This window comes from Pelodiscus sinensis, chromosome 6, assembly GCF_049634645.1.
Source record: "Pelodiscus sinensis isolate JC-2024 chromosome 6, ASM4963464v1, whole genome shotgun sequence".
In the NCBI taxonomy this organism is placed as follows: Eukaryota; Metazoa; Chordata; order Testudines; family Trionychidae; genus Pelodiscus; species Pelodiscus sinensis.
In genome coordinates this window covers 115,913,646-115,941,277 of record NC_134716.1, presented here as the reverse complement: position 1 = coordinate 115,941,277, position 27,632 = coordinate 115,913,646, and the positions used below count along the sequence as shown (strand labels likewise).

The window sequence follows — 27,632 nt, the reverse complement described above, 5'->3', positions numbered from 1 at the left end:
CAGGCATATAAGTGGACACTGCAGCTGCTGCCCAGAGATAGTAAGATGGCAACTTCTGAGGTGGAGGCATTTTCATGCCAAATCCAGAGACTCCCTTGTCCAAAGAAAAATTTCTTCCTGAGCGGGAGATCCCTTTCTTCTTCCCTTTAAAACATACCCACAAAAACTAGAGTTAAGGACAACACAATTCTTACAGCTGGAGTCTTCAATACCTGTCACCAAAAGAGAGGTTATCTGCACCCTACTCTAATGCAGAATTTGGCTTCCTACCACCAGAAGCAACATGGGCTCACTGTTAATGTTGTGGACTAGAACTCTACAAACCTGAATTTAATTCTTACCCAAATTCACATACCATGCCTTTAGCAGAGTAAGTCACTCAATCTTTCTGTGCCTCAATTCCTGATTGCAAAATGGGGATAATCAACCCTTCCCCACAACTGAGTTGAGAGAATAAATTAACGTAATATTTATGAGATACTTAGATACTACAATAATAAGGGTCAATTTTTACATATATATTCTTATCCCATACTTCGGATCCTCTGCTTAGACAACAGAATCTCAATAAGTGCCTTACCAATGTGGGAAAAACTGAGATAGAAGGGAGAGATTTGAGAGCCAATAATTTTCAGTTTATACACTTATCCCATTCTCTCATGGCTGAATCCATTCCTGTAGTGAGAGCAGAATGCAACTGTCAATCACTTGCTCGGTATGTTTATAAAATTTCAGGATGACATCAAGTTGGGAGGTGTTGCAAAAGCAGGACTCTGGAGGACAGGATTAGAATTCAAAACAACCTTGACAAATTGGACAACTTGCCTGAAATCAGTAAGATGAAATTCAGTAAAGAAAAGTGCAAAATACTTTACTTAGGAAGGGAAAATAAAACGCACAAGTACAAAATGGGAATTTATTCCAGTGCTTCACTACCCTAACATTAGAAAGTTTTTCCTACTGTCCATCCTAAATATGCCTTAATGTGATTTGTGCCCATTACTTCTTGCCCAGAGGCTAAGGAGAATATTTTCTCTCTCCTTGTAAAAATGTTCTACCTACTTGAAAACTATTATGCTTCCTCTCGGTCTTCTCTTTTCCAGACTAAACAACCTCAATTCTTTCAGTCTTCCCTCAAAGGTCATGTTTTCTACACCTGTAATCATTTTTGTTGCTCTTCTCTTGACTGTATCCAATCTGTCCACATCTTTCTTGAAATATTGCACCCAGAACCGGACAATACTTCAAATGAGTATTCTAACACAATCCAGGATGATGTTTGCTATTGCAATAGTGGTACACTATTGATTCATCTTAAGCTTGTGACCCACTAGGACTGTAATCCCGTTCTGCAGTTCTCCTTCCTATGCCGTCATTTCTCATTTTGTATGTGTAAAACCAATTGCAAGCTATACATTTTATTTAGCTCTACATGGAGAGGCAGTGGCAAAAATTGGTGAAGCCAATTTTTTAAAAACTTGTGTTGGTAATGATCTTTCTACCGCAATTGTCTTGTGTTCTTTCCCGTGTTACTATGTAGGACAGCAGTGGTCAAAATTATTGATCTTCTGAGCTGAACACATAAAAATCTTCAGATGTTCGAGAGCCAGGGAGTACTTGTCAGGACTTGGGCTTCAGTCTTATAGGGAAGGGGAGTGTCTCAGGGCTTCATTAATACAGAATTCACATGCTGAGGCTTATGTGTGGGGTGTCTCAAAGCTTAAGCCCCATGGAACATGCCTACTCAGGGCTAAGCCATAGTAGGCATTTCCTATGGGGCTGAAGCCTAAAGACCTCACTCTCTCCACTGGGCAGAAGTCAGAGGCAACACATGGGATGGTGACACATAGGGTCACCTGCCTTGCTCATGGTTATGGCTAGGGTTTGCTGGCTCTACTCAGTCACATGGTGCTACCAGGCCCCCTCCCTGCACAACAGATGATGCTGTGAGGTGAGGCAGTGACAAACAGCTAGGAGATATAGGGAGAGTGCCTCCCCCACTCCCAGCAGCTCTCAGCTCTTGGTTGCTGTCTCTCCATGCAAAGCTAACACCTGGAAACTATAGGGAATGGCAGCTGAGGATAAGAGGAGACGTATGCCGGAGGAGGCATCACTCAAGCTGTTGGGGAGGGGCTCCCTCCATTCTCAGCAGGCATCAGACATCTCTGGCAGAAGCCTTTAGCCTGACCACCCCACTGCAAGGCAGAAGCCCTGATCTCCCTGCCTAAGGGGTGGCAGGGGTAGGGGCTTTGTAAACCATACTTTATTTGTAAAAGAGCCACATGTGGCTCACAATCTGTAGTTTGGCCACCGATGATAGCCAAGCAATATTCTTTGGACTAATGGTTGTAAATGTGTTTATAAGACAATTTTTTCCCCGCCTTTAACAACTATTTTTTCTCTGAAGAGACAATTGCTAACCTAAAGGAATACTTGTTAAATTACTTTGATTTATTTTACTGGCTCTGTTTTTGTTAGAGATATGCAGTTTTACAAATAGTTGTCTGGGGATCTTCTTGTTCTACAGCTACTTCAGTTTGTAAAGTGTGATGCCAAAAACATTGAGCAGAACTGCCTCAAGGGAAGAATAATTCCAATGGCATCTTTTTCCATATATTAATAAACACACTTTACTAATGTATATCTATTATCGTAGCGCATATCCTTGGGCATTCCATGACTAGCCTTCTAACATTTTGAAAACTGTTTATTACTATTCTTTATTTTTCTTATCTCTTACCCAGAGTTTAATAAAAAGCTATGACTAGCACTGAATTTTTCTTGTTACCGATAGCATAATAATTTACTATGAAGTTAATATATTTAATCTATTTTCCCCCCATCTCGTCTTGATGCTGCACTGCTGGAATGAATGGGAATTTTGTAACTGCCTTCAATGAGAGCAGGATCAGACAGCCTGTTTGATAACACGGTATGTGTCTCTTTGGGTCCGCTTTCTTCCAATGTCTATTTTCAATATTTGCTACAATTCTTTGTAGGAAATTAACAGCAATTATTGTAAAAATTATTTGAGCCTTCACTGTTAAGTGTTCTTCAATAGTGCATAGAGAGGCATACTCTTTCAAAAAGTGCCATTTAATCACAGAAAATATCAAGAGATTCTCAAATGACTTAGCCACACATCATGAAACATGCTTGCAGTGGACGAGAAGACTTTTAATGGCTTGGAAAAGAACAAACTTTCAAGGTATGTCTATACAGTAATTAGACCTGTTGTCTCAGACTTGCAGGACTTGGGTTAAGGAGCTAAGGGGATGTTTAATTTGCAGTGTAAATGTTTGGGCTCAGGCTGCAGACCACACTCTGGGAGCTTCCCACCTCACAAAGTCCTAGAGCCCAGGCTCCTGCCCAAGTATCTACACCACCATTAAACATCCTCTTAGCCTGAGCCCTGTGAGCCCAAGTTAGCTAGAATGGACCAAACATGGATTTTTAACTGTAGCATAGACATCCCCTCAAGCCAGTTGGGAGAAATCTGACCTCTAGCCCTTTCATTTATATTGAGACCAAAAGAATAATGTGAGTTCTGAAGCAAACATCACTGGTATCAAAATCCTGCAGAAATACAAGAACTATTTTACTGGATAAAATATGTTAATATTTCACAATGCAATAAAGGAGTAAATGTCATTTTATTTTCCTGCATGTCTTTAAAAAAACAAAAAAAACCTTTAAAAACAAATAGTCTAGCAGCACCTTAAAGACTAACAAAATGTGTAGATGGTATCATGACCTTTCATGGGTGCAACCCACTTCTTCAGATGACTGTAGTATTAGAAGTTAGGATCCAAGAATAAATAAAGGAGGGGTGTGGGGCGGGGGGGGGAGGAAGAGGGGAGAGAGAAAAAAAGAGAGAAACAGTGAATAGATGTTTCAAGTGGTTACAAGAGGCTGATAAGAACAATTAGCACTCCATTGTTTGGTTAAGTCATTAGGATGGGAGTGGGAGCCAGCCCATGTCCCTGGTCATACCATTTGCATAAAAATTAAACTTGTAAATGATGTTCGTTCCAATTCTTCTCTGTGTATTTGGCCTGTGGAATTGGTCTGAAATAACATGGTGAATTGGAGATCCTTTAATTAGTGTCCAGGCAGATTAAAGTGTTTTTGTGTATTGCTTTTTCGGAGATCTAATTTGTGTCTATTAATTCTTTCCCACAGAGACTGTCCAGTTTGGCCAATATACATGGCAGTGGGGCATTGTTGGCATTTGATGGCACAGATCACATTAGTGGATGTGCAGTTAAATAAGCCTCTGATTTGGTGGCTGATGTGGTTGGGTTCAGTGATGAAATCACTAGAGTAGATGTGTGGGCAGAGCTGGCACTGGGGCGGATTGCAGGGGTGGGTTCCTGGAGGATGATGATAGAGATGTGTTGCATAGTTACCGGAAATAATTTGTTTGAGATTAGGAGGTTGTCTGTAGACTCCCAAGGCCTCAGAGTGAGGGGTCATTTTCCAGGATGGGTTGTAGATTGTTGATAATGCATTGGAGGGTTTTAAGTTGTAGACTGTAGCTGATGACAAGTAGAATTCTATTGTTTTCTCTTTTGAGCCTATCTTGAAGTAGTTCATGTCTGGGTACTCTTTTGGCTCTGTCGATCTGTTTTTTCACTTCTCTGGGTGGGTATTTCAATTTTAAGAATGCTCTATATAGATCCTGTAGGTTTTTGTCTCAGTCTGTGGGATTGGAGCAAATCTGGTTGTATTTTAGGGCTTGGTTGTATACAATAGATTGAGAAATGTATCTGGGATAGAAGCTAGAGGCATGAAGGTAAGTGTAGTGGTCAGTAGGTTTCTGGTATAGGGTGGTGGAAATTTGTCCATCATTTAAGTGTACTGCAGTGTCAAATAAGTGGATCTTTCATGTGGACTGATCAAAGCTGAGGTTGATGGTTGGGTGGAAGCTGTTGAAATCCCTGTGAATTCAAGGGTCTCTTTCCCGTGGGTCAATATGAAGAAGACATCATCAGTGTAGCACAAGTAGCGTAAGCGTGCTAGGGGGCGAGAGCTGAGGAAATGTTGTTCAAGGTCAGCCATAAAGATGTTGGCATATTGTGGTGCCATGTGGGTGCCTATGGCTGTGCCTCTGACTTGAAGATACCAATGGTCTCCGAATTGGAAGTTGTTTTTTAAGTATTTCCTGTTACAGACGAACTTGGTTACCCCTCTGAAGCTTTAAAAAATAAGTAATTCAATTTAATATTAAATGCTGAACCTCTCATAAGGAACAACTGCAGACACCAAGATAAGTATTTTTAATGCATACAAATCTGCTAAACCTTATCTGATTTTTTGCCATTTTAATAACACATAGGAAAGGGATGACTTCAAGGTGCGGAACAATATGACTATATGAATATTGCAACAGTTACAATTGTGTTTGTATTTCCACTATAAAACTCTGCTGAGTGGGGAAGCGGAAAGAAAGGGAATTTCAAATCCGTGCTGGAAAAGGACATAGTTATGTATAAGTTATAAGACAGTTAAATAGTGATGTCAGATGCTTCTGGGGTTTTCCATAGTTCCTTTTATAAGTGATTAGTAATGTCCTAAGCATTACGGTTTGGTATCTTCATTTAATGAAGTACATTATACCATGTTAATTGCACCAGCAGCTGATCAACTTCTGAACAGAAACATGTATCAACGTTGTTGTGGTGTATATGATCAATAATATTTGTACTAACCACTCTCAGAATTACTGTCATGAATAGGCAAAATATCATTTAGAAAATACGTGCAGAACATAAACATGTATATTCAGGCACTACGAAAGGCAAACACTCACCAAAATATACATCTGCTCAGGTGTGCAGAATGGCTGCAGCTGACCAAAGGGATAACTGCAGCAAAGGTCCAGGTCTTTATGTGAAGTAGATGGACACATTCTCCATGAAAATTGAGCATTTCTTGAAATGCACAAATTATTATTTCAGAAAATGTGGTAACCTGTTTCCCACTTTTGTCCTATTCTCATCCCCAGTGGTTAAGAGATGTGCGGAAAAGGTATGGGGTTTTTGATTGATTTTTTTAAAATTAACATTTGAAAGTCATTAAAACATGAACATTCTCAAGTGCATATCTGGGTAATGTTCTGATGCCTTCTATGGTTAGAGACACTACCTCTTGCCTCCTAACATACTAACTCATATAAACCTGCATGCATGCATTATTGGACCAAACATATCTTCTTGTGTTTTAACTATACTTTCATCTGCCATGTGGTTGAGATGGAGCTAAAACATGAGATTATCATTTTTCTTACAACTGTTAATCATACATTTTTTTTTTTTAATAAGTGTTAAATATAATTTTCTTTTCGTTGATCGTGGTATAGTAGGCAACTGATGGTTTAAAAAAAAAAAAACAGTGCTTTTTTTGTGACAGTACTGCCTGGTACTCAGTACCGGCACCTCCAATCAGAGCTCAACAACTTTTCCCCTGGAGTGCCGGCACTCTTTTCTTTTTTTTTTTTTTTAATATATATATATAGACACAAAAAAAGCACTGAAACAACCTATCAGGAAAAGTCCTTTGCTATTTAGCTTTTTCCATGAGAAAACAACATTTCTGGCTAAAACTGACAGATGCATATTCCTCTGCCACACAGGTAGAAGCTCAGGCCACTCCCCACTGAACGTAACTGTGGCTCTGCATGGGAACATGGGTGTGCTTATGTGCATCACATTATAGGATCCTGGCCTATTTTATTTAACGCCACATTGTTGTCTGAATAGTATGAGGGACATATATTGCTTATATTAACAGAACCAACCATTATTGTCTATTCATTACTGCAGGGCTGACACTTTAAAAATCAGAGCTGCCTAAATATATGCTTAAACAGAATTTGCTGTGCTTTAACAGAGTTTTAACATGGCTCCTTCACCAATGTAGACAAGGATATTTTAGAACAAGAACTTCAATCTGAAACTTCTCCACAGTATACTTAGGGGAGAATAGCTAACATGGTTTTCAGCAAATGATTCCTCTCTCAAATTGATCAATGTGCCAGTCCATAACACAATTTCCACCTCACCTTCCCAAAGCAATGTATTCAGGGAGATATGTCTAAATCAGTGGTGCACTGTTGACTAATAAGAAGGAGACTAATTTTGTCTGCTGTATCTACACTGACATTAAGTTGATTCAGACTGATCCAATTATACTTTAAGTGGTTATCAGATCTGCTGAAAAGTTGCCTGCTCCAACCACTTACCAGACAATTTGTAAACTGTCTGAGGATTTCTCTGTGTGTGAATGGTGTATTGCAATCATCACAAGCCTTTAACTGGTTTAAATTTCTCTAGTATAAACAAGACCTTAGATGCTGGTGATATAATCTATTATGGCAAGGCCCAGACCTAAATAAGTAGTTCCAAATATTTGACTGTTTCAATATACCTCCTCCTTGCCATAACTTCAGCAAGATGTGCCTGTGTTGTGGAGTAGGGATGATGATTTTTTTCCTCTGCTTGCTCATTCCATGACACTTTCCAGAGGATAAAAGCAAGACTCCTAAGCTGCCTGTTCCCTAATTCGCCAAAGAAAAGAGGGGAAAAAATGAAGATTTTTTCCAATCTTCTTGGGTCACTAAGTGTGAACCTCAATCTTGACACCTCTCTCTTCAGGGCTCTCCTAGTTGTCAGAGACCAGCCAGTAGAGATATTGGAGGTCCTGTGGTAGCAAGCACAAGATCTGATGCAGACTGCCTTCTGGATAGGCTTTTCGGTCTCACCACCATTACCACAGCACCCTTGTACTAAGAAGGGCATGGGAAATGTCCATGCAGTGGGCATTTTCTCAAAGCCCCTTTCCATTCTTTTAAATTTACTGTATGCCACCTATAAGGTGCAAAGTGAACTGAAGAATCTGGCCTTCTCTATGACAAATAAAATATGGCTTCAAAATGAATGCCAGCTGCAGCTGATTTGAGAAGCTCTATTGCCATATACAAGCTCTGTCAGCAGAGTCTGAGTGAATTACAAACCTGCATATACTCCAAGGACACATATTAAGCATTATGTAACACATAACAACAGCTGCTTAATAAAAAAATTTAATAGTCGTTTATGTTCCTGGAAGAAATAAATGGACTTACATTGAATGGATTAAGTGTTTTGTGTTATAGTAGTTAAGATTCAAAATACATTATTCTAATAAATTAGATTAATATGTTATTTTGTGAACAAATATGCAGTCTAGTTGGAAAGTTACAGTCATTTTACTATATTGAAGTCGAGATCTTAATACCATCTGCAGGTTCACAGATTACAAATTTTCTTTATGCTGAACAAATAGCTTCAAAAGACTAATGGAACAAGGAAAGATGTAAGCACATTAAGCTTTTGTAACAGGATTTTCAGATTATTATGGAAATATCAGGACCAACTTTAGAGTGAAGGTTGTATTGAATTTTTCATTTCCTGTAGGACTCAAATTCCCTCTTTTCCCATAGTTCTCTAATTGAATTTAGTCTCCGAATTTACCACAAATAACGTTCAGAGGAAAAGTGGTAACAGTTCAGCTCTGTTATTGTTAGAGGCTGGGACAAAAGGGCAAGTTTGCCTAACTAAGGATGTTAAGTAGATGACTAATAGTGTACAATTTGTATTGAGTACAGGATTAGTTGATAAGGGGCCACTGCAGTTCTGTGATTTAAATGTAGTAGGAGCCAAGCATGCAGGCTCCTACTACATTTAAACTGCAGAGCCGCAGCAGGGGTAGGTCCAGGTCCAGGCGCAAACCAGGACTGAAGCCTAGGTTTATCAGGTAGTTGACTAATTGATTATTCCTTTATATCCCTATGCCTAACAGGAAGAGTTTGGTTCTCTGCCACATACAGGCATTGTTCTGTCAGGCAAATCGTTTATGGTTCACTAGAGAAAAACCTTGCTCATTAAACTGTAGCAAGTCCTTCAGAGCAGTGGTGCCACTGCAGAACTCTATCAGATCCTCAAAAATTTGTGGAAAAGAGGAGTACACCACGGGATGAATAAAGAAACGCAGGATCTAGGGACTAGCTATATATAAGTGCTTTGCTGGATCAGGATACTCAGCACCTTGCAGGATTAAGCCATAAATACTTGAGCTTGTGGTAAAGAATGACCTGACAGACTGCAATTGAGCAACAGAAAAGGAGGGAATGGATCTTGGAAGCACGGCTCTTCACTTTTCAGCCTGCCTCCCTCAGATCACCTCCTCAGTTCCATGCTTCTCCATGATACACTTTATATGACTGGGAAATAAAGCAGACTGGTAGGAACTAAGATAAAATGGGAAAAGGGAAAGAGATCCCTATACACTCTCTTTCAGACTCATCTATCCACCCATTCTTCCCACATTCCTCTTCAAATTTATACTTTTTGAAAAATTAAATCTCTCTAATTAGATGTTTGTAACTACTAAGCAAAATTATAATGCAACTATAGTACTTCAGTGACAGATTTCATTTTAAGAACCTGTTACTACTAAAATTCATGTAAAGCTCTTCCTGACTACAGTGGGAGAAGGTTTGTTTTCTATACGCTATAGAACGTTTAAACACAATTGCAAATAAGCATGCTAAAAGCTGTAAACGTTTTTTAAGGGATAGTTTAAAACAAGATTATCACCTGACAAGGTGAAAAACAATTTATAACCACTGCAGCTGTACATCTTGGGTTTTTTTAACTCCACTTTTAAAGCTGTTTTAATTAGGCTATGTCTATACCACTTAGAAGGCTTTGCCAGGACATTTCTACCAGCAAAATGCTCCTAGTGTGGATATAGCTTGTGCCAGCAAAGCTGCACTTTTGTTAGCATCTCCCAAGCTTCTTTTCCCTTTCTCCTCCCCATCACATTATGTTAACCAGATCTATGTCAGCCACAAATAACTCTTCAAAATACCCCTGGATAGACATAGCTATGCCAGCAAAAGTTTGTAGCACAGACCTAATCTTAGTACCAGTGTCCAACTCTCAAGAGAGGCAAATTACTGGAAGATGAAAACAAATTCCGGTTGGTATGCTGGTTAAACTTCTCTTTAACTCAAAGATATATTTGAAAAAGTGAAAATCCATTCTTTTCAACAGGACGTCTGTTCCTAGGTGCCACATACTTTTCCTGTTAATAGTGTTTTTCTTTCCCCCAAATGAGTCATGCTGGAAAATGCCACTCACTTGAACTCGAGAGGCAACTGACAAGCAAACCCAACTGTCATGAAAAATAATGATTGTTGCTATACATTATAACTACCACACATCAACCATTCTCCAGCTGCAACCACCAAAAAAATCCTGCTCATCAATAACCACTGGTTTCAGGTTGGAGGAGGAAATAAAATTAATCTGCAACAGTTAAACAGTTAGTTTTACCACTATGCTATTATTTTGCTAAGCACAGAATCACTATTTTGGCCTTATAATTTGGCTAAGAAACCCTTTCACAGAAATAAGGAAAAATGTTATTGATGGCTTGTTCAAAAGGAAAAATAGTTCATTTATCAGAGGTTATGTAAAAATCTCATACTTGTGTTGAAAATTCCAGTTTGGCGGAACATTTAATTAGGGCTGGCTCTTTTAAAACATTAAGTACAAAATAAAAATGTTTACTATAATCATGTGAAGGGTTTATCCTAATCCAAAAAAGACAACAAATTTCCAAATCAAAACCTTCAATGGATCCTCAGTTCACCTTTCACTGGACCTCACTCTTGCAGGAGTCAAAACAAGCATGGCTGCAATCCTTAAAACCAAGAGTACAGATTAAGGATATAATGAAAGCTTCCACATTCAATTAGTTTCCCCCCCCCCCCAGTATTTTAGAACTTTTTATTCCTGCACAAAAACTTTGTTAACAAGGAGCTAACTATGCTGAAGTAAAGTAGCCCAGTCTCATGATCAGAAGAACAGATATTATAGTTCATACCATTTATATTGCAAACACACACGGACATCCATGCAAGAATGTGTACCTAACAGGTATGATTAATTGGTACTAGCTTTTGTATACATGTCCCCGTGTTCCGTCTCTTCTCTCTCATTAGGTGCTGGCTGAGGTCATGTCTACACCACCAAGTTATGCTGACAAGCTACATTGGCATGAAGCCAGTGGCAGACTAGCTACTGGGCCAAAGCTCAGGAGCCTTGGCTAAATGGAGGGACCCATGGAAAAACAGGCACCCCCAGTTCTTGACCCACTCTGTTCACCTGGCACTGCGGAGTGGGGGAATCTACCACACCCTATCTTCCACCCCATCAAGAATGCTAGGCAGGTGGGATAGGGTAAGCCCCTGTATCCTGACCCTGCTCCCTGGCAGGAATGATAGGTGAACAGGCACAGAGGGGCAAACCCCAACTTGCCATTGCAGTGAGTGCATCCCTTGTGCACACGTACACTTGGCTCCTTGTGTTCTTGGAGCATGTAATCATCATGAGTGCTTGCATCGATGCACAGTGCGGTCCACAAAGGATAGCTAGCCCATTGCAAAACTCACCACCATCCAGCACAGTGTCTTTTCGGACATCTGGGCATGCAAAATGGGCCCAAAACAAGTCACCGAGGGACAGGAGCATGGGATCAACTTCCCATAATGTCACTGTCATCCCATAATTTTTGCACCTTCTTCAAACTTCTACAAACTCGCTATCCATCTCTGACAGAAGCAAGGTGCCTGCACAGCTCTGCACTACTCTCCTGAGCGTTGCAAGCACAGGTTGCGTGATCCTGCAGTCTCTGCAGTTCCACAAAAACCACTAATCAGTGGTAAACATGATGGTTTTTCAAGAGAAAAGTTAGGGGAGGTTAATATCTTTTATTTGACCTACTGCCATTAGTGAGGGAGACAAGTTCTCGAGCTACACAGTCTTCCACAGATCTGGAAAAGGTACTCTGATTTTATATTTAATGTGACACTAGCAAATAGTTCAGCATAAGAACATACACATATTCCAAGACAAAATATATACGAGGGGGATCATTCGAGTGTCAAACAAAACGTGTAGTTTGAGCCCAAAACAAAAAAATGGCCTCAGCACAACAGCAGCCTAACCATTTGCCAATATTGTTGCAGACATCACAGAAAAGGGGGATTTTAAGGAAGATAATCAATCAGTTTTGTGAATGTTTATATGGAGCTGTTTCCAAATGTGAAGGGCACTATGGAAGAAAACACAAAGCACTTTATTACAAGTGAGCAATGGAGATGTGACAGGTTTGATCAGAGAGCCCTGTCACCCAATGCTCTCATCACACCATTGAGCCCACCTACCTGCACCCTGGGGCACCCCACAGTCCTGTCCTTGATGGGCCAAAAGCTCTGGTCTTCTCCAACAAAGGCACAGAGTTGGGATAACAGCCCTCTAGTAGAACAACAGAGATGCTGAACCAGCTCTGGGAGGGCTCAGCTATAGTGCCTTGACAACATCCAGGAACACAACCTCCAAAAGGGACCAAACCTCCAAATCAATCTTTTTTACTCTGTATAAAGTTCTTAGCCAAAGAAAGCTCCTGGGCTCTCTCTATCAATGAAAAAGTGATATGAACAGCTGGGGCTCCCCCATGGCTTCCAATTATTTATAATGGGCTAGATAATAAACACAAGTGTTTTACTATATTTAAAAAGTAGGATTTAAGTGATTGGAAATGAAAACAGACGGATCAAAGTGAGTTACTAAGCCAAAATAAAACACGATAATTAAGCCTAATACACTAAGAAATGCTATATGCAAATTCTTACCCCAACAGTAGTTTTAATCATCTTTTTCAGAAGCTAGGCAGTCTCCTAACTTGGCCTGATCCTTCCCCCTGTTCAGTCCTAAACGTTTGCAGCAAGCATCTTGGGTGGTAAGTGGGGTTCTTCTGGCATTTGCCCTATTTGTTTGATTTCCCACCTTCATATCTCCCTTGCACAAGGTGGGAATTGTGTGTTCAATGCAAACTTTTCTCACCTTGAGTGGAAAAGCAGAAGATTGAAAATGGGTTCCAGCATCATTTAGGACTAATCACAATTTGGGATTACTGGAAAAACAAGCCATTTATAGGTCATCCCCTTGAGCACTGGGCCATTAAGCCCCTAAATCCCACAAATGGCTCTCACTGGAAATTCTAGAATAAGCAGCAGCTTTACACTTCATATTTCTAACTTCACATATAAGAATAATACATGCACGAAAACAAAATATACACATTCAGCAGAATATAACTTTAAAAATGTCACATGATGCATTTTGGCTAAAGCATCTTCGAGTTATGCATATTCATATGCCAATTTTCATAAAGCCGGGTGGGGGGCCATGGCAAGAAGCTGATCCTTGTAGGATAGGACAAGACGCAGCTGACAATGGTTGAAATAATCAGGAGAGCAAGAGGATGAGAGCTTGGATATGAATGTTAGCTTCATGTATTGATAGGAAATAGCACAGAGAAAATATGTAGAAAGAATCTGCATAGTTTAGACATAGCCTAGATGTAAGGAGCTAGAGAAAGGTCTGAATCAAAGATGATGCTCAAATTTCAGGACTTAGTAACAGACAAGGATGGTGATGTGGTTCATGGTGATCCAGACAGGAAGTGGCAAGAAGGCAAGAAAAGTGTGGGAAGGTGAAGAACACCATTTTAGCTATGCTGAGCTTAAGCACATGTCTACATATCCCTGTGACACAGTCAGAGAGAGGGGCTGAGATTTTAGTTTGAACAGAAGGAGATAGCTCTAGATTAAATAGTTGTGAGAATCACCAGTAAAGTTTTTCAAGACAGAAGCTTTATTCAATTTAAAGTAATCATAAGTAAGATGAGAGCCTAGTAAGCATACTAGGAAAACTCATGGTTCCTTTGTTAAATTGGCTCTATTATTAGGCCAGCTGTTCTCAACTTTTTGGCCCACAGCCTTCCCCCCCACTCAACAGAGACCCTTCCGTGGGACCGCTAGCCAACCCAACCATGATGACAAATTGGGTGCTGGAGGGGTTGGAGGGTGCAGGGTCTGGATACGAGATTGGGTGCAGAAATGGGCTGAGGATAGGGAAGATTGAGTAGGACAGTAAGTATAGGAGTGGGCTGCGCCAATGGGTGCGGCAGGGAAAGTCTCTAGTAGAGTGGTTTCCTGCACTGTCATCCCTCCAGCCATTTCCTTCTTCCATGAGGCTCATCTCCTCCTCCCCCACAGTGGGAAGCCAACACTGATGGGCCAACTTTGTACCGGGGGGGGGCAGGGCTGGAACGCCAGTGAAAGCTTCCCACTGCGGGGACAGGGGTGAGTCCCAAGCCTACAACCCACCATCAAAACACCTGCAGACCACATTTTGAGAACCACTTCATAAGGCCTATCTACTTCGAGATTTCTTGACACAACATCTCTAATTTGAGAATTGATAATAAAACTTCATAATATTTTTAAATTGTAATATAAAACATACGGTATTAAAATTTGTTTTCCTTGTGATTCGTTTAAGAGGTAGTGATGCAAGTACATTTACTAAAGAGAAGAACGCATAATAGACAACAAACAAGAACAATGGATTGTGTATGTTTGGTCACATACATATGAAGTAGGAAGCCAGATGCTCCCAAGTGCTCTATCAACTATCATAAAAGAGCAAAGCATACACTTTAATGATCCCAAGTCATTAGAGGTAAAGAACTTTTGTCCATTTCCACTTGATGAGAATCAGAATTTTCAAGAAAAGCCATCTGATCTTTGTAAACTGAATTAAGCAATTTATATTAATGCCACAAAAGTATATTTATGGACTAGACAAACTTTTAGAGACAAACTAGATGACCTGAGAGATCATTTCCTGCTCCAGGTTTTATTATTCTTTTACAAGCTTAGAATTGCACACATTGCCTTGTGTGCCTATAACGATGTCAATAATATACACTAAGTGAATCTGACCAGAAAGTTTAGACACTACTAAAGTAATAGTTTTACTGATGAAGATCAAGGTTCTTATTGAGGATTGTAAACCGGATCAATTCAGTCAAAAAAATTCAGACTGTCTGAATTGTCAGACTGAAGATGATCTTGAAGTAGTCTTGTAAAATGCCCATGAAACACCAGCCCACCTTAATATTTAGGCTTCCAGAATTTGTTTGCAAGTCCTTACAAAATATGTCACTTTTTAGCTGTCTGCCATTAAGTGATATAACTGAATGGGACTTCTTTCATTTGACTGTTTCCCTTAAGTTCCTACATGTGCTTTAATAACATCTTACTCAGATACAAAGAATGTGTATTAATAAATCTTCCCTTAAGGGATGTCTCCATCCACCTGTCGGTATTCCCCCAGCTGGGTTTAAAAACTCTTCTACAGCCTAATTTAATATGCTAGCAACATTTTACATTTTCAAAATTCTTATTTATTGTTCACCTGCCAATGCATTTGATGCAGTAAAAAGGAGATGAGCACACAAGGCTTAATTCAGAAGCATCAGGAACTGACCATCATGTAATTTATATTGCCAACACACTGCCTCTCGTTTTCACTTATGATCCACACCTAAGAGATTTTATATTCTAAAACAAAAAAGAATACAATTCAAGCACACAAAGGACTAGTCAACTCATGTATGGAGATAACTACTAGAACAATACTTTAAATGGAAAAGGACAAAACAGGCGCATCCTTTTTCTAGGATGGATCTTCAATGATTTAATGGGAAATAGCATTAAGAAATGTTTAAATCAAGACTTTCATCATGAGATGGCATAGCAGTTTTAGAAAATGAAAGCAGAAGCATGAAAATTAGTGTGGGAGGACACCAAAGGAACTGTCAGAAGTTTTGTTTAGGAGTGAAGGGGGCAGGAGCATAGAAGGAGATGAGAACTGAACACATGAGTGCAGAGCTTCAGAAGTGAGGACAAAAAAATTGAACATGAAATACAGTAAGAAGGGATTTATACAAAGGCATCATTATCATTATAGCTACATGTGAAAGAATTTGTAACAGTGGTACTCTGAATAGATAAGAACAGAGCAAGCAGGATGCTGTATTCTCTGCATTATTGACTTGAGGACATACATATACTGTAATACTTGAGGATTAACTTTCCAGTATTCCAGTAATACCATCCACTGCACACAGGCCCAGCCTACATAGTGTTGTATTTATTTACTCCTAAGGGAATTCTTCATGAATTAAAAATTCTGCATAGGAGCTTGCAGGGGGTTCTAAGTGCAGGAGATCCAGGTGAAAGTGGTTGGGACTCAGCAGGGAGAGAGTCTGAAAATTGAAAGGGATGTGACTCAAAAGGGTTGATTCCAGGTGCTTAGGAAAGTGGGCACTGGGGGCACGTAGGATGGTGTGTGTGTGTGTGTGTGTGTGTGTGTGTGTGTGTGTGTGTGTGTGTGTGTGTGTGTGTGTGTGTGTGAGGGAGGCTTGTCAAGGTGCAGATTCTAGGAGGGGCTCAGTGGCAGATGGTCTGGGTGCAGGGGGAGGGGCTCACAGCAGAGTTCAGATGCACGGAAAGGTAGGGCTTGGCAGAGTGAAGATTCAGGTATAGGGGATAAGGCTAGGAAAGCGGTGATCTGGGTATGGAGTGGTCAGGTAGCTGGGCAAGCAACTGAGGAGTGATGGAGGCAGGAAGTGTAGTGGGGAGGAGAAAGAGAAGCATCCTGCAGCCAGAGGAAAGGGTTTGGGGTATGCCCTCTCTCACCCACAGCACAGTTGGGACTAGCAGATGAGCCTAGTGCAAGTTAGGAACAAAACAGCCATGGCATCACCAGCCCCATCCATGGGGATATAGCTCTATACCAGTTGCTCTGGTGCATGAACTGATGTGCCCACACTTTTGGGAAGGGTGTATGACTGCTATTTTAGCTTCTCTTTGCTTCTTTAGAAGGAACAATGGAACAATGTTTCACACATACAGAATGGGAAGTGGGTTTTGAACACAAAATATGATACTATATATACATTTTGATCATCTCTAAGGTAATGCTGGACTACTTCTTGTTTTTAAAGTTACAGACTAACATGGCTACCCCTCCAACTTTTTAAATCATGTTTTGAATTTGCTGTTTTCAAATATCTCTCTCTCTGATACATAGGGACAGTGAGCAAGTTCCTACACAAAGTAAGGCATCATAGGATGGAAAGCTGAAGGGGTAAAGAAAGTGTCTGTAGATGTCACCTTTCTCAAAAATGATTGAAGAAAAAAAAATCACTCATTTACCTATGATGGCTGTTGTCCCTTTGAAGTGGGCAGGTATTAGAACATGATTGGAAAGCCTGGGACTGGAGGAGGAAGAGAGGGAAACAAAAAGATTTGGAGGAAGAGCAGGGATCAAGAAAATATAATCTAAAAGTCATTTTCCATGTCATAATCAAGAGCCCATATTGTAAAGAAACCCAGCTTTAAAATAGTTTCAAAGTAGTTTTCATTGTATCTTCTATGAGAGAAGAGGGGGGAGGGGGAAGTGGACTGGTGGATAGAACATTGGACTGGGCTTCAAGATCCTTGGGATAACATGATTTTTATGAACAATTTATGTACACAAATATTCCGTTATTTAGAAAAAGTGTCAAATTATATTGCAAGGGAAACAACTGCTTTATCACTGATTCTGAGCACCATTCAAATATTATCACTGTCTGCCCATTTCCCTATTAGAAAACTTTAAACAGCATTTCAAATTAGAAAAGAAATATGGGCCAACAGGAAAGATGTGTGTGACAACATCTCTTTATGCGTAAATAGCAATATGTTTAGCACTGGGCTCTGTTATAAAGATGCACTCTTTTACTGCCTCCATGAGGAGACCAAGATTAGTGTTCAACTGGAACAGTGTAAGTATTTCCTGGCTAACCACTCACGGTCTGAACTTCAACACTCCTCAGAGAAGCAGCCACTAAATGGATTTTGCAAAAGAATAAAATCTTCTAGTGGCAATACACCTGGACAGAGTCGTCATTTAACTGGTCAGATAAAAAGGAACGTACAATGTCTATGACATAGCAGATAGCTCTTCCTTCCATTATATAGCAATACTCAGCTCAAACGACTATGCATATTATACACAGCACAGATACACTCACACTCATTGACTTACACACATTACCTCCTTGGGGGTTGACAATAGAGATATTAAAATGTGTTTATTCAAGTAAATGTGCAGCTGATGAAAATTTCAGCAGTTACATGTGGGAGGGGGGAAAAGGAGAGGCAAGCAGCTCCCCAGGAGCCACTGCTGTTTCTATCAGAGGCAGCAGTTGCAAGGGGAGGGAAGGCTGCGGGTAATCATGCATGTTAATGGATGAGCCAAGACTCATCAATTAAGCCCGTACATAGTTAAAATTTCACGCCCCCCTCGTTGACAGGGCAAGCACCAGCCAAATTCAGCACAAAAGTAAGACGTGAAAAACTGTCATCAAGCACAGTATGAGAAACCACTACTCTTAGGAAGATGACACAGTACTTCTGTTTTTAAGCAGAAGACCCAACCACAACAAGCTACATGGCCAAGCTTGTCTGTGACAAAAGTAAATAACTATCAACCTTGTTGAAGCATAAGGGTTGGTCCCTGCTTCAAACTTAGGCTGACACAGCTCCACAGTCCTAACTGAATATGTTGCATTAACACACACACACACACACACACACACACACACACACACGCCCCACCATGTCTAGATACAACTAGATCAAGAGAAGAATGCTTCTGTTGGCCTCACTACTATTGCTCAGAGAGCTGGATTACTTACCGCAAAAGAGAAAAACCTTTAAATCACGCAAAATGCAGGACAATGTAGCACTTTAAAGACTAACAGGATGGTTTATTAGATGATGAGCTTTCATGGGCCAGACCCACTTCCTCAGATCAAATAGTGGAAGAAAGTAATCACAACCATATATACCAAAGGATACAATTAAAAAAATGAACAAATATGAAAAGGACAAATCACATTGCAGAACAGAAGGGGGATGTGGGGGGGTGGGAAGGGGGAGGAAGGAAGGTAAGTGTCTGTGAATTGCTGATATTAAAGGTAGGGAGAGTGGGATGTTTGTGAGTTAATGGTATTACAGGTGATAATTGGGGAAACTGTCTTGGTAATGGGTGAGAAAGTTCAAATACCAATACCCCCAGCTATCTCCGAGACACTACTGACTTCCTAAGGAAACTACAAAACATCGATAACCTTCCCTATAATACCATCCTTGCCACCATGGATGTAGAAGCTCTATACACCAACATCCCACATGAAGACGGATTACAAGCAATCAGAAACACTATCCCAGAGGACACTACTGCCAACCTGATAGCAGACCTATGTAACTTTGTTCTCACCCACAATTATTTCCAGTTTGAGAACAACTTATACCTCCAGATCAGCGGCACAGCCATGGGTACACGCATGGCCCCACAGTATGCTAACATCTTTATGGCTGACCTAGAACAACGTTTCCTCAACTCCCGTCCCCTTTCACCCCTCCTCTACCTACGGTACATCGATGACATCTTTATGATCTGGACGCATGGCCAAGAAACACTGGAGATATTCCACAGAGATTTCAACAACCTACACCCCACCATCAACCTCAGCCTGGACCATTCTACACGAGAGATCCACTTCCTGGACACCACCGTACAAATCAACAATGGAAAATTAGACACCACTCTCTACAGAAAACCCACCGACTCATAGTTACCTACATGCATCCAGCTCCCATCCAGAACACACCACACGATCCATCGTCTATAGCCAAGCCCTTCGATACAACCGCATCTGCTCTAACCCCACTGACAGAGACCAGAAGCTTCAGGATCTCTACCAAGCATTTATAAATCTCAACTACCCACCCAGAGAAATAAAAAAGCAAATTGAAAGAGCCAGACGAATACCTAGAAACCATCTACTTCAAGACAGACCCAAGAAAACCAACAATAGAACACCACTTGTCATCACCTACAACCCCCAACTTAAACCTGTCCAACACATTATCAATAAACTACAGCCTATATTGGAACAGGATACCATACTCAAAGAGGCTCTGGGAGACAGACCCATAGTCTCCTATAGACAACCACCTAACCTCAAGATGATTCTTACCAACCACCACAGGACATACCACACTAATACCAACCCTGGTACCTTCCCTTGCAACAAACCCCGTTGCCAGCTTTGTCCACATATTCATTCTGCTGATACCATTATTGGACCTAACCAAGTGAGTTATAAGATCAAGAACACATATTCCTGCGCATCCAGAAATATAATCTATGCTATCATGTGCCGAAAGTGTCCGTCTGCTATGTACATTGGACAAACATCTCAGACACTTCGCCAAAGGATTAATGCCCACAAAACAGATATCAGACAAGATCACAAAGAGAAAACAGTTTCTTGCCACTTTAACCAGAAAGGACACTCTCTAAATGACTTAGCCACCTACATTCTGCTACAAAGACCTTTTACATCTGCACTTGAAAGGGAATCCTCTGAACTGTCATTCATGTTAAAATTCGACACTTGCCAACAAGGACTTAACAAGAATTTGAACTTTCTCACCCATTACCAAGACAGTTTCCCCAATTATCACCTGTAATACCATTAACTCACAAACATCCCACTCTCCCTACCTTTAATATCAGCAATTCACAGACACTTACCTTCCTTCCTCCCCCTTCCCCCCCCCCCCCCCCCCCCCCCCCCCCCCCGCATCCCCCTTCTGTTCTGCAATGTGATTTGTCCTTTTCATATTTGTTCATTTTTTTAATTGTATCCTTTGGTATATATGGTTGTGACTACTTTCTTCCACTATTTGATCTGAGGAAGTGGGTCTGGCCCACGAAAGCTCATCATCTAATAAAACATCTTGTTAGTCTTTAAAGTGCTACATTGTCCTGCATTTTGCTTCAACTACCCCAGACTAACACGGCTACATTTCTATCACTTTAAATCACGGTATTCTAGGTCTATAGTATGAGTCACCATGCCAAATAGTGCCCAAAGTGTAAGCACAAATAAAAGTGTTGCAAAACTGATATTAGGCCACAGTCCCTCCAGCTCCATCAAGCAAGTGCAACAGATAGATAATGAATATACATTTGTTGCTTCCTGTTAAACAACAAAAAGTATGATCCTAGAGTAAAACACATTTTACATATCTTACAATGTGAATTTGGAAGAAGTGCAAACAATTATTTCTAATTAATTGTTCATCACTTTGCTTCTAAACAAGAGAAAAACAAAAATAAAATGCATATGAAAAAAAACTTTTTCCATGTGCAAAGCTGCAGGTAAGACTTATCCATCACCACTGCAGAGTAAAATTATTTTTGTAATCTCCAGAGAAGGTGGTCTTATAAGAATGATTCCCATCATATCTTGGAAGAAGCTTTCCTTGGTTATTACACTCTGAATGTTTAATGTAATTTTTCCTGTAGTACAGTCATTTAAGAAAAAACAGTAACTGACACAACTCTTCAGTCCTCAGATCTGCAAAGTGGTTTCCCAATATTCACTACTTAAATGTAATACCAAGGTGATAGGAATTATAGGTTTTTTATTATTATTATTATTGATTCTACAGAAATATTTGAGATTGATAATACTTGAGAGTGGCAGAATCTCTGAATGATTTCTTATTTTGCCAGCTCGAGCTCCACCTACCAGATCTGTCCTCAAACCAACTAAAACTTCAAAAAGTCCCCCATTCTGCTGCTGGGCCCTCCTCTTGCTATTGGGTAATTTCCCACAATCACATGTACAGGTATCATCTCTAAAGATGATTAATTGCATGTATAAAAATTGTATTACACAAAGATTAGGATAGCTATTTAGAGGAAAGGTAAAACTTACTTGCAACCCCTGATGCAAAGCCATAAAGCAATCCTCCTCCATCTGTCTGTTGCTGGAAGACATGGGAACCTGGGGGAGGGCTTCTCTCTTGTCTAATGAAGTTATATAATAATGTTTTTACAAGTCTGCTGGTGTATGGGAGACTGAAAAGAAAAAGAAATCTAATATTTATCAAAGAACATGAAGTAAGAACACTGGTAACTGCACTAAAACTTAAAGAAAGATTGATATAAGCATAATTACACAAGAGGACAGGTTATAACTACATGTACAAAAATACAGCACTGGAATATTTACCACATCTAGAGTGCATTCCATCAATACAACTTAAAGATCTCTGCAGACATTACTGTAGTAAGTCTCTTCACTAGTAGGTATGTTCCCCCATCAACAGTACAGAAAGGAGCAACCAGCAACAGCTAGCATATAGAAGAGTTACTGTCTACAGCTAATATTGCCAGTGTTTATTTTTTGTTTTTCTTACTGTTTAAAGATAGAGCACAAACAAAACTCAGAAGGTGGATCAGCTCAGTGCAGGGCATTGGGGTGGAGATAGGGGGAGTTGCAATACAACAGTACTTGGAAGAAATGTAAGTGTGGCGTGGGCTGTGGGGGGCTTAAGTACGGATGTTAAATTTAGATTAATCAAATAGTCAATAGGATTTCCATCGACCATTCAATTATTCTATAAGGGTACCTCTGCTTTTGAACTGTAGCAAGAGACCAGTGGGGAACTGGCCCCACACTCCTTGCAGCCCTGGAGCTTCTGCTTTTGAAACCAACAAGAGCCCCAGAGGAATCACAGGAGAATCAAACGCAGAATGGTAGCAGAAATGGTGCAAGCAGAGACTGCTTCAGTCCCCACTCACGCCTTTTCCTGCTGTGCCTCTACATCCCCTGCACCTTGCACACAGACAGTGCTGGGGGGAACTGGCTTTTAAGCCAGCTCACCCCAGCACTGACTCTTGCTCTGCCCCCCTGCTGCCTCTCTCTGATAGAGGCAGCAAGGGGATGGAAGCAACTAGTCGCATCACTAGTTGACTATCCAATAAGTTTATGCTTATACAGGCAGTCCCCGGGTTACGTACAAGATAGGGACTGTAGGTTTGTTCTTAAGTTGAATCTGTATGTAAGTCGGAACTGGCGTCCAGATTCAGACACTGCTGAAACTGACCGCCAGTTCTGACTTACATACAGAATCAACTTAAGAACCCCAGGCGTCCCCAAGTCAGCTGCTGCTGAAACTGATCAGCAGCTGATTCCAGGAAGCCCGGGGCAGAGCAACTCTGCCTCGGGCTTCCTGTAGTCAGCACTGGTCAGTTTCAGCAGAAGCTGACCTGGGGACGCCTGGGGCAGAGCAGCTGGGGTGCTACTGGACCAACCCAGCAGCACCCCATCTGCTCTGCCCCAGACGTCCTGATTCAGCCGCTGCTGAAACTGACCAGCAGCGGCTGAATCAGGACCTGGGGCAGAGCAGCTGGGGTGCTGCCGGGTTGGTCCAGTAGTGCCCACGGGCGCTGCAGGACCAATCGGCAGCACCCCAGCTGCTCTGCCCCAGAGTCCAAAACAAAAGCCTGGTCTGCTGGGGGGGGGGAGCACACTAGCTGCGCCCCCCCCCCCCCCAGCAGACCAGGGACACGGGGAGCAGAGCCGCAGCGGCAGCGGGGTGCCGCGCCTCTGAGGCTTTGCTCTGGCAAAGCCTCAGAGGCGAGGGACCCCGCCACGGCTGCGGCTTCAGTCTGGGTGCCTGTGGTCTGCTGGGGACGGCCCCCAGCAGACCACAGGCACACGGACTGAAGCCGCAGCCGCGGGGGGTCCCGCGCCTCTGAGGCTTTGCCAGAGCAAAGCCTCAGAGGCGCGGGGAACCGCCGCTGCTGCCGCTCCAGTCTGGGTGCCTGTGGTCTGCTGGGGGCCGTCCCCAGCAGACCACAGGCACCGGGTCTCAAGGGGCAGCAGCAGGGGTTCCCGCGCTTCTGAGGCTTTGCTCAGAAGCGCGGGAACCCGCCCGGTGCCCCTGGTCTGCTGGAGACGGTCTCCAGCAGACCAGGGGCACCGGAGCAGCTTACGAACGGGGCTTTCTCGCCCCGACTTCCGGGGCGAGAAAGCTCCGTTCGTAAGTGCGGATCCAACGTAAGTCGGATCCGCGTAAGTCGGGGACTGCCTGTAGTTTCAGATAGTTGACTAGTCGCTTACATCCCCAGGCTAAGGGAGTTGGGGTGTGTGGTGTGGTACAGGAGTCAGGGTTGGGTGGTGCATGGAGGGGTACAGGAATCAGGGCAGCGTGCTTGGGAATGGGCTGAGGTACCAGTGAGGTGTGTGTGGGAAGGAGTTCAGGGCTGACCTGGGGCAGTCCTAGTTGTAAGCCAAGTTACCTTGCCAGTCCCTACCCCATACTGCCTTTGTTCCTGCACTGCCAGCATGGCAAAAAAGAGGCAGCACAGGCTGGGATGCAGATGCTGAACTAGAAACATGGTTGGGAGAACACATGCCTCCTACAGCGCAACCCCAGTCAGCCTCTTCAACCTGCCTGGCTGCCTGCTCTTTAGCACAGCGTATGGGGCCACCACCAGCACCAGCCTACAGGAAAGCCCCAGGAGCCAGTTGGAACCCAGCTATCAGTGCACCATGCATCCTCTTGCAGTAGAGCATCCTAGCACCAGCCAGCTTCTTATCGGAGGAGCTCAACACTTACTTTCACCGCTGGCATGACCTCACCTCAGTGACTGTCAGTGGTGGAGAAGAGTTGTTGGAACTAATTCAGAATTAATTACCTAAATTCTCCAAAGCCAAAAGGACTACTCAAGTAAGTACAATTAGAAACACAAGGTATGTCTACACAGCAGCGTTATTTCAAAATAAACTGACATTATTCTGAAATAACAAAGAGCGCATCTACACAGCAAGCCATTATTTTGAAATAATGGCGACCTGGAGGACTTCTTATTCTGACTCCTGTAACCCTCATTTCACAAGGGCTGTGTCTACATTATCTTGCACAGAAGCGGCCGCGAGTTCTTGCACAAGAACACTGACGTTCTAATGTATAAAATCAGGGCTTCTTGTGCAAGAACTCTGATGCTCTCGCTCAGAAATAAGCCCTCTTGCGCAACTGTTCTTGCGCAAGAGGCCAGTGTAGACAGGCAACATGAATTTCTTGCGCAAGAAAGCCCTATGGTTAAAATGGCCATCAGAGCTTTCTTGAGGAAGAAAGCGTCTACACTGGCATGGATGCTCTTGCGCAAAAGCACATCTCTTGTGCAAAGGCACATGCCAGTGTCGACACTCTTCTGGAAGAGTTTTTGCACAAGAACGCTTCCACAAAAGAGTTCTTGCGCAAAATCATGCCAATGTAGACGTAGCCAAGGAGTAAGGGAAGTCAAAGGAAGAATGTTCTTCCTTCAACTTCCTGCTGTGTAGACAGCACTAAAAGCCGAATTAAGCTATTTCAACTTCAGCTATGCAATTGACGTAGCTGTAGTTGAATAACTTAAATCGACTTTTGCCCTGCTGTGTAGACATGCTCTCAGTGTTTACAAGACCAGGGCCTAATAAGCTTCCATGTCTCACTTTTCCCATCTATACAAATGGTGCTGTAGCAGGGAATAATTTCAGGAGTATTTTTGAGGCACTCAGATGATACAAGAGAGGAACACTATAGAGAAAACCCAAAGATACATTGAAAAGTAAAAAGTAAATGATTTCTTTTAAAATAAAAGTGTTAAGTAATTCATAAAATGTAAACATGGTACAATCAAGTAATAAGGATGAATGGGATCCAAAGTAAAGCTGTACTGAAATGAAGGTAGGAGAACCTTTAAATGTGAAACATTTCACAAGCATTTGGCAATGTTTTGTTTTGTATTCGAAGTGGCAGCACAATGCAATAAAACTCAGTATGCTGTCCTCTCCTTACACTGTCTTCAAGTATAACAACCTAGGAACAAAAACCAGAAGTTTATGACATCATGAAAAACTATTTGCTTTGCTCTGTACTGAATGCAGCACAAGAATGTGACATACCATCGGCCATGCATCAGGTATTTATGAATGACACTCTCTCGCAGAATTTCCTTGTGAAATAGTTGGCAGGAAAGAAAGACAACAAGTGTTGTCACAGCTTCCAGGGAAATGCTATACGTTATATCTCTGCAGGGAGAAGAGAGAATAGTTATATGAATGAAGCTATCATTTCGATTTACAAATTGTGCATTTAAAATATTTTCTCATAATGTGAAAGTCATGTTTACACATGCTTAGAACATTCAGCCTGTATCCAATCTATATCTGTTACCAAGAAAGCCAAGTGAGGGGGGGGGGGGGGGGAAGAGGGCTGACTATATTTAAAACATACCCAATTAAAATTTTAGACTATGTATTTTCTGTAGTTAAATTTTTGACCAAGCTTAGTCACAAATAATGTAGCCAGTGTGCTCCGGCACCACTCCCAACGAGTACCCTGCCACTCCATGCTGCTGCCTCTGTATCAGTCAGCAGTGCAAGATGCCAGGCAGGAGCTGGCCCATGAGAGGAGCCAGTTTAAAAACCAGCTGGTTTTAAAACTGGCTCCTCTTGCGGACCAGCTTCCTGATTCAGAGGCAGCAGCGTGGGGTGGCAGCAGCCCAAGTCTGGGATGGGGAGGTCTGGGCTCCCTGACCTGGCACGAGTCAGAACTGAGCCAGGCTGCCTGCCTGCCTGACTCCTAATACACATTAAATGCAGAACCACAGCAGGGGTAGGTCCCAGACCCAGAGAAATATTGCACCACACTACTGAAACCTCCAAGATACCCCCCTAACTCGCCTGTTCCTCCAATTCCAAAAGCATCAGAGAAACAGAAAAATCTGTCCCCTCTCTACAAGCAAGATGGTGCCTGAGCCTGATGGAATGCAGCTAATGACAGTCTACAACAGGTGGCTGAAAATACCTCTGAAATTAAATATACAAGGTTTCTGAAGTGGAAGATGACTTTAAAGCAAATAAATTGCAGGTTATGAAGAACTGAAATATCAAGACTTCTGAGATCAAGATAATCAACATAGAAAACCAAAAGGAACAGAGAAAGGTAAATCTGCTGCATGTGTCCCGAAGTAGTTGTACCTACCAGCAGACATTTGTTTTGATATGAAACAGACACAGTGGGCCCTTGCCCTCAAGCCAGCTCCTAGGAATAGGCCTAGAGCACCAATTGTGAAATTCCTCAAGTTTGCCATTAAGAAGACTATATTGCAAAAACACAGAGAAAAAAGAGCTAGTATGGAGAGAATCAGCAAGGTCATTCAATTCTACGTAGGTGGCAGAAAAATCTCAAAATCTGCAAACTCCTTCCTCATAAGAGGAAACATTTAGGGAATGATCAGACCAGAGAGAGTGAGCAATGCATAAATATGATCTGACATGCCTGCTCTAAACAAGTGGATGGGTGCTATATTAATACGGATATGTCAATTCCTTTTCTTTTTGCCTTGCTCTGATCAGGGTTGAAAGGCTATCATCAATAAATTTTCATCAATTTACTTCCTACGGTCTTAAATCCTAGGAAAGGAGCATTGATATACAATGTCACTGGATTAATTATATATCTATATATCACAGTTTTATTAGCTAGTGCTTCCTTATGGACCACGGTATCAATATTCTATACGTAATTATTTCTACAGTTGTAATTGTGAGAGCCCAAGGATGATGAGGATTTCCTAGTTTCACCTTATCCAGCAGCCCCCCCTAAGTGTCAAGTATTAATTTTTGGACAGTTTAAACCAAATCCTGATTATAGAGTACTAATGCGTATTGCTCATATTTTTTGTTTTGCTTTCTTTTTTTTTAAA

The 27,632-nt window shown here is 41.7% G+C and overlaps 1 protein-coding gene across 6 annotated transcripts in view; it reads right to left on the bottom strand.

The window, feature by feature from the left end:
* The window catches only part of DYM (dymeclin), a 322,698-nt gene that overhangs the window by 209,851 nt on the left and 85,215 nt on the right, over nt 1-27,632 (bottom strand). For all 6 annotated transcript variants that reach the window (XM_075932691.1, XM_075932689.1, XM_075932685.1 and 3 more), the window contains 2 exons: nt 25,828-25,953; nt 21,808-21,950 (listed from right to left, as the gene is read on the bottom strand). In XM_075932691.1, coding sequence (XP_075788806.1) covers nt 21,808-21,950; nt 25,828-25,953 — 269 coding nt within the window. The remainder of the gene's footprint in view (nt 1-21,807; nt 21,951-25,827; nt 25,954-27,632) is intronic.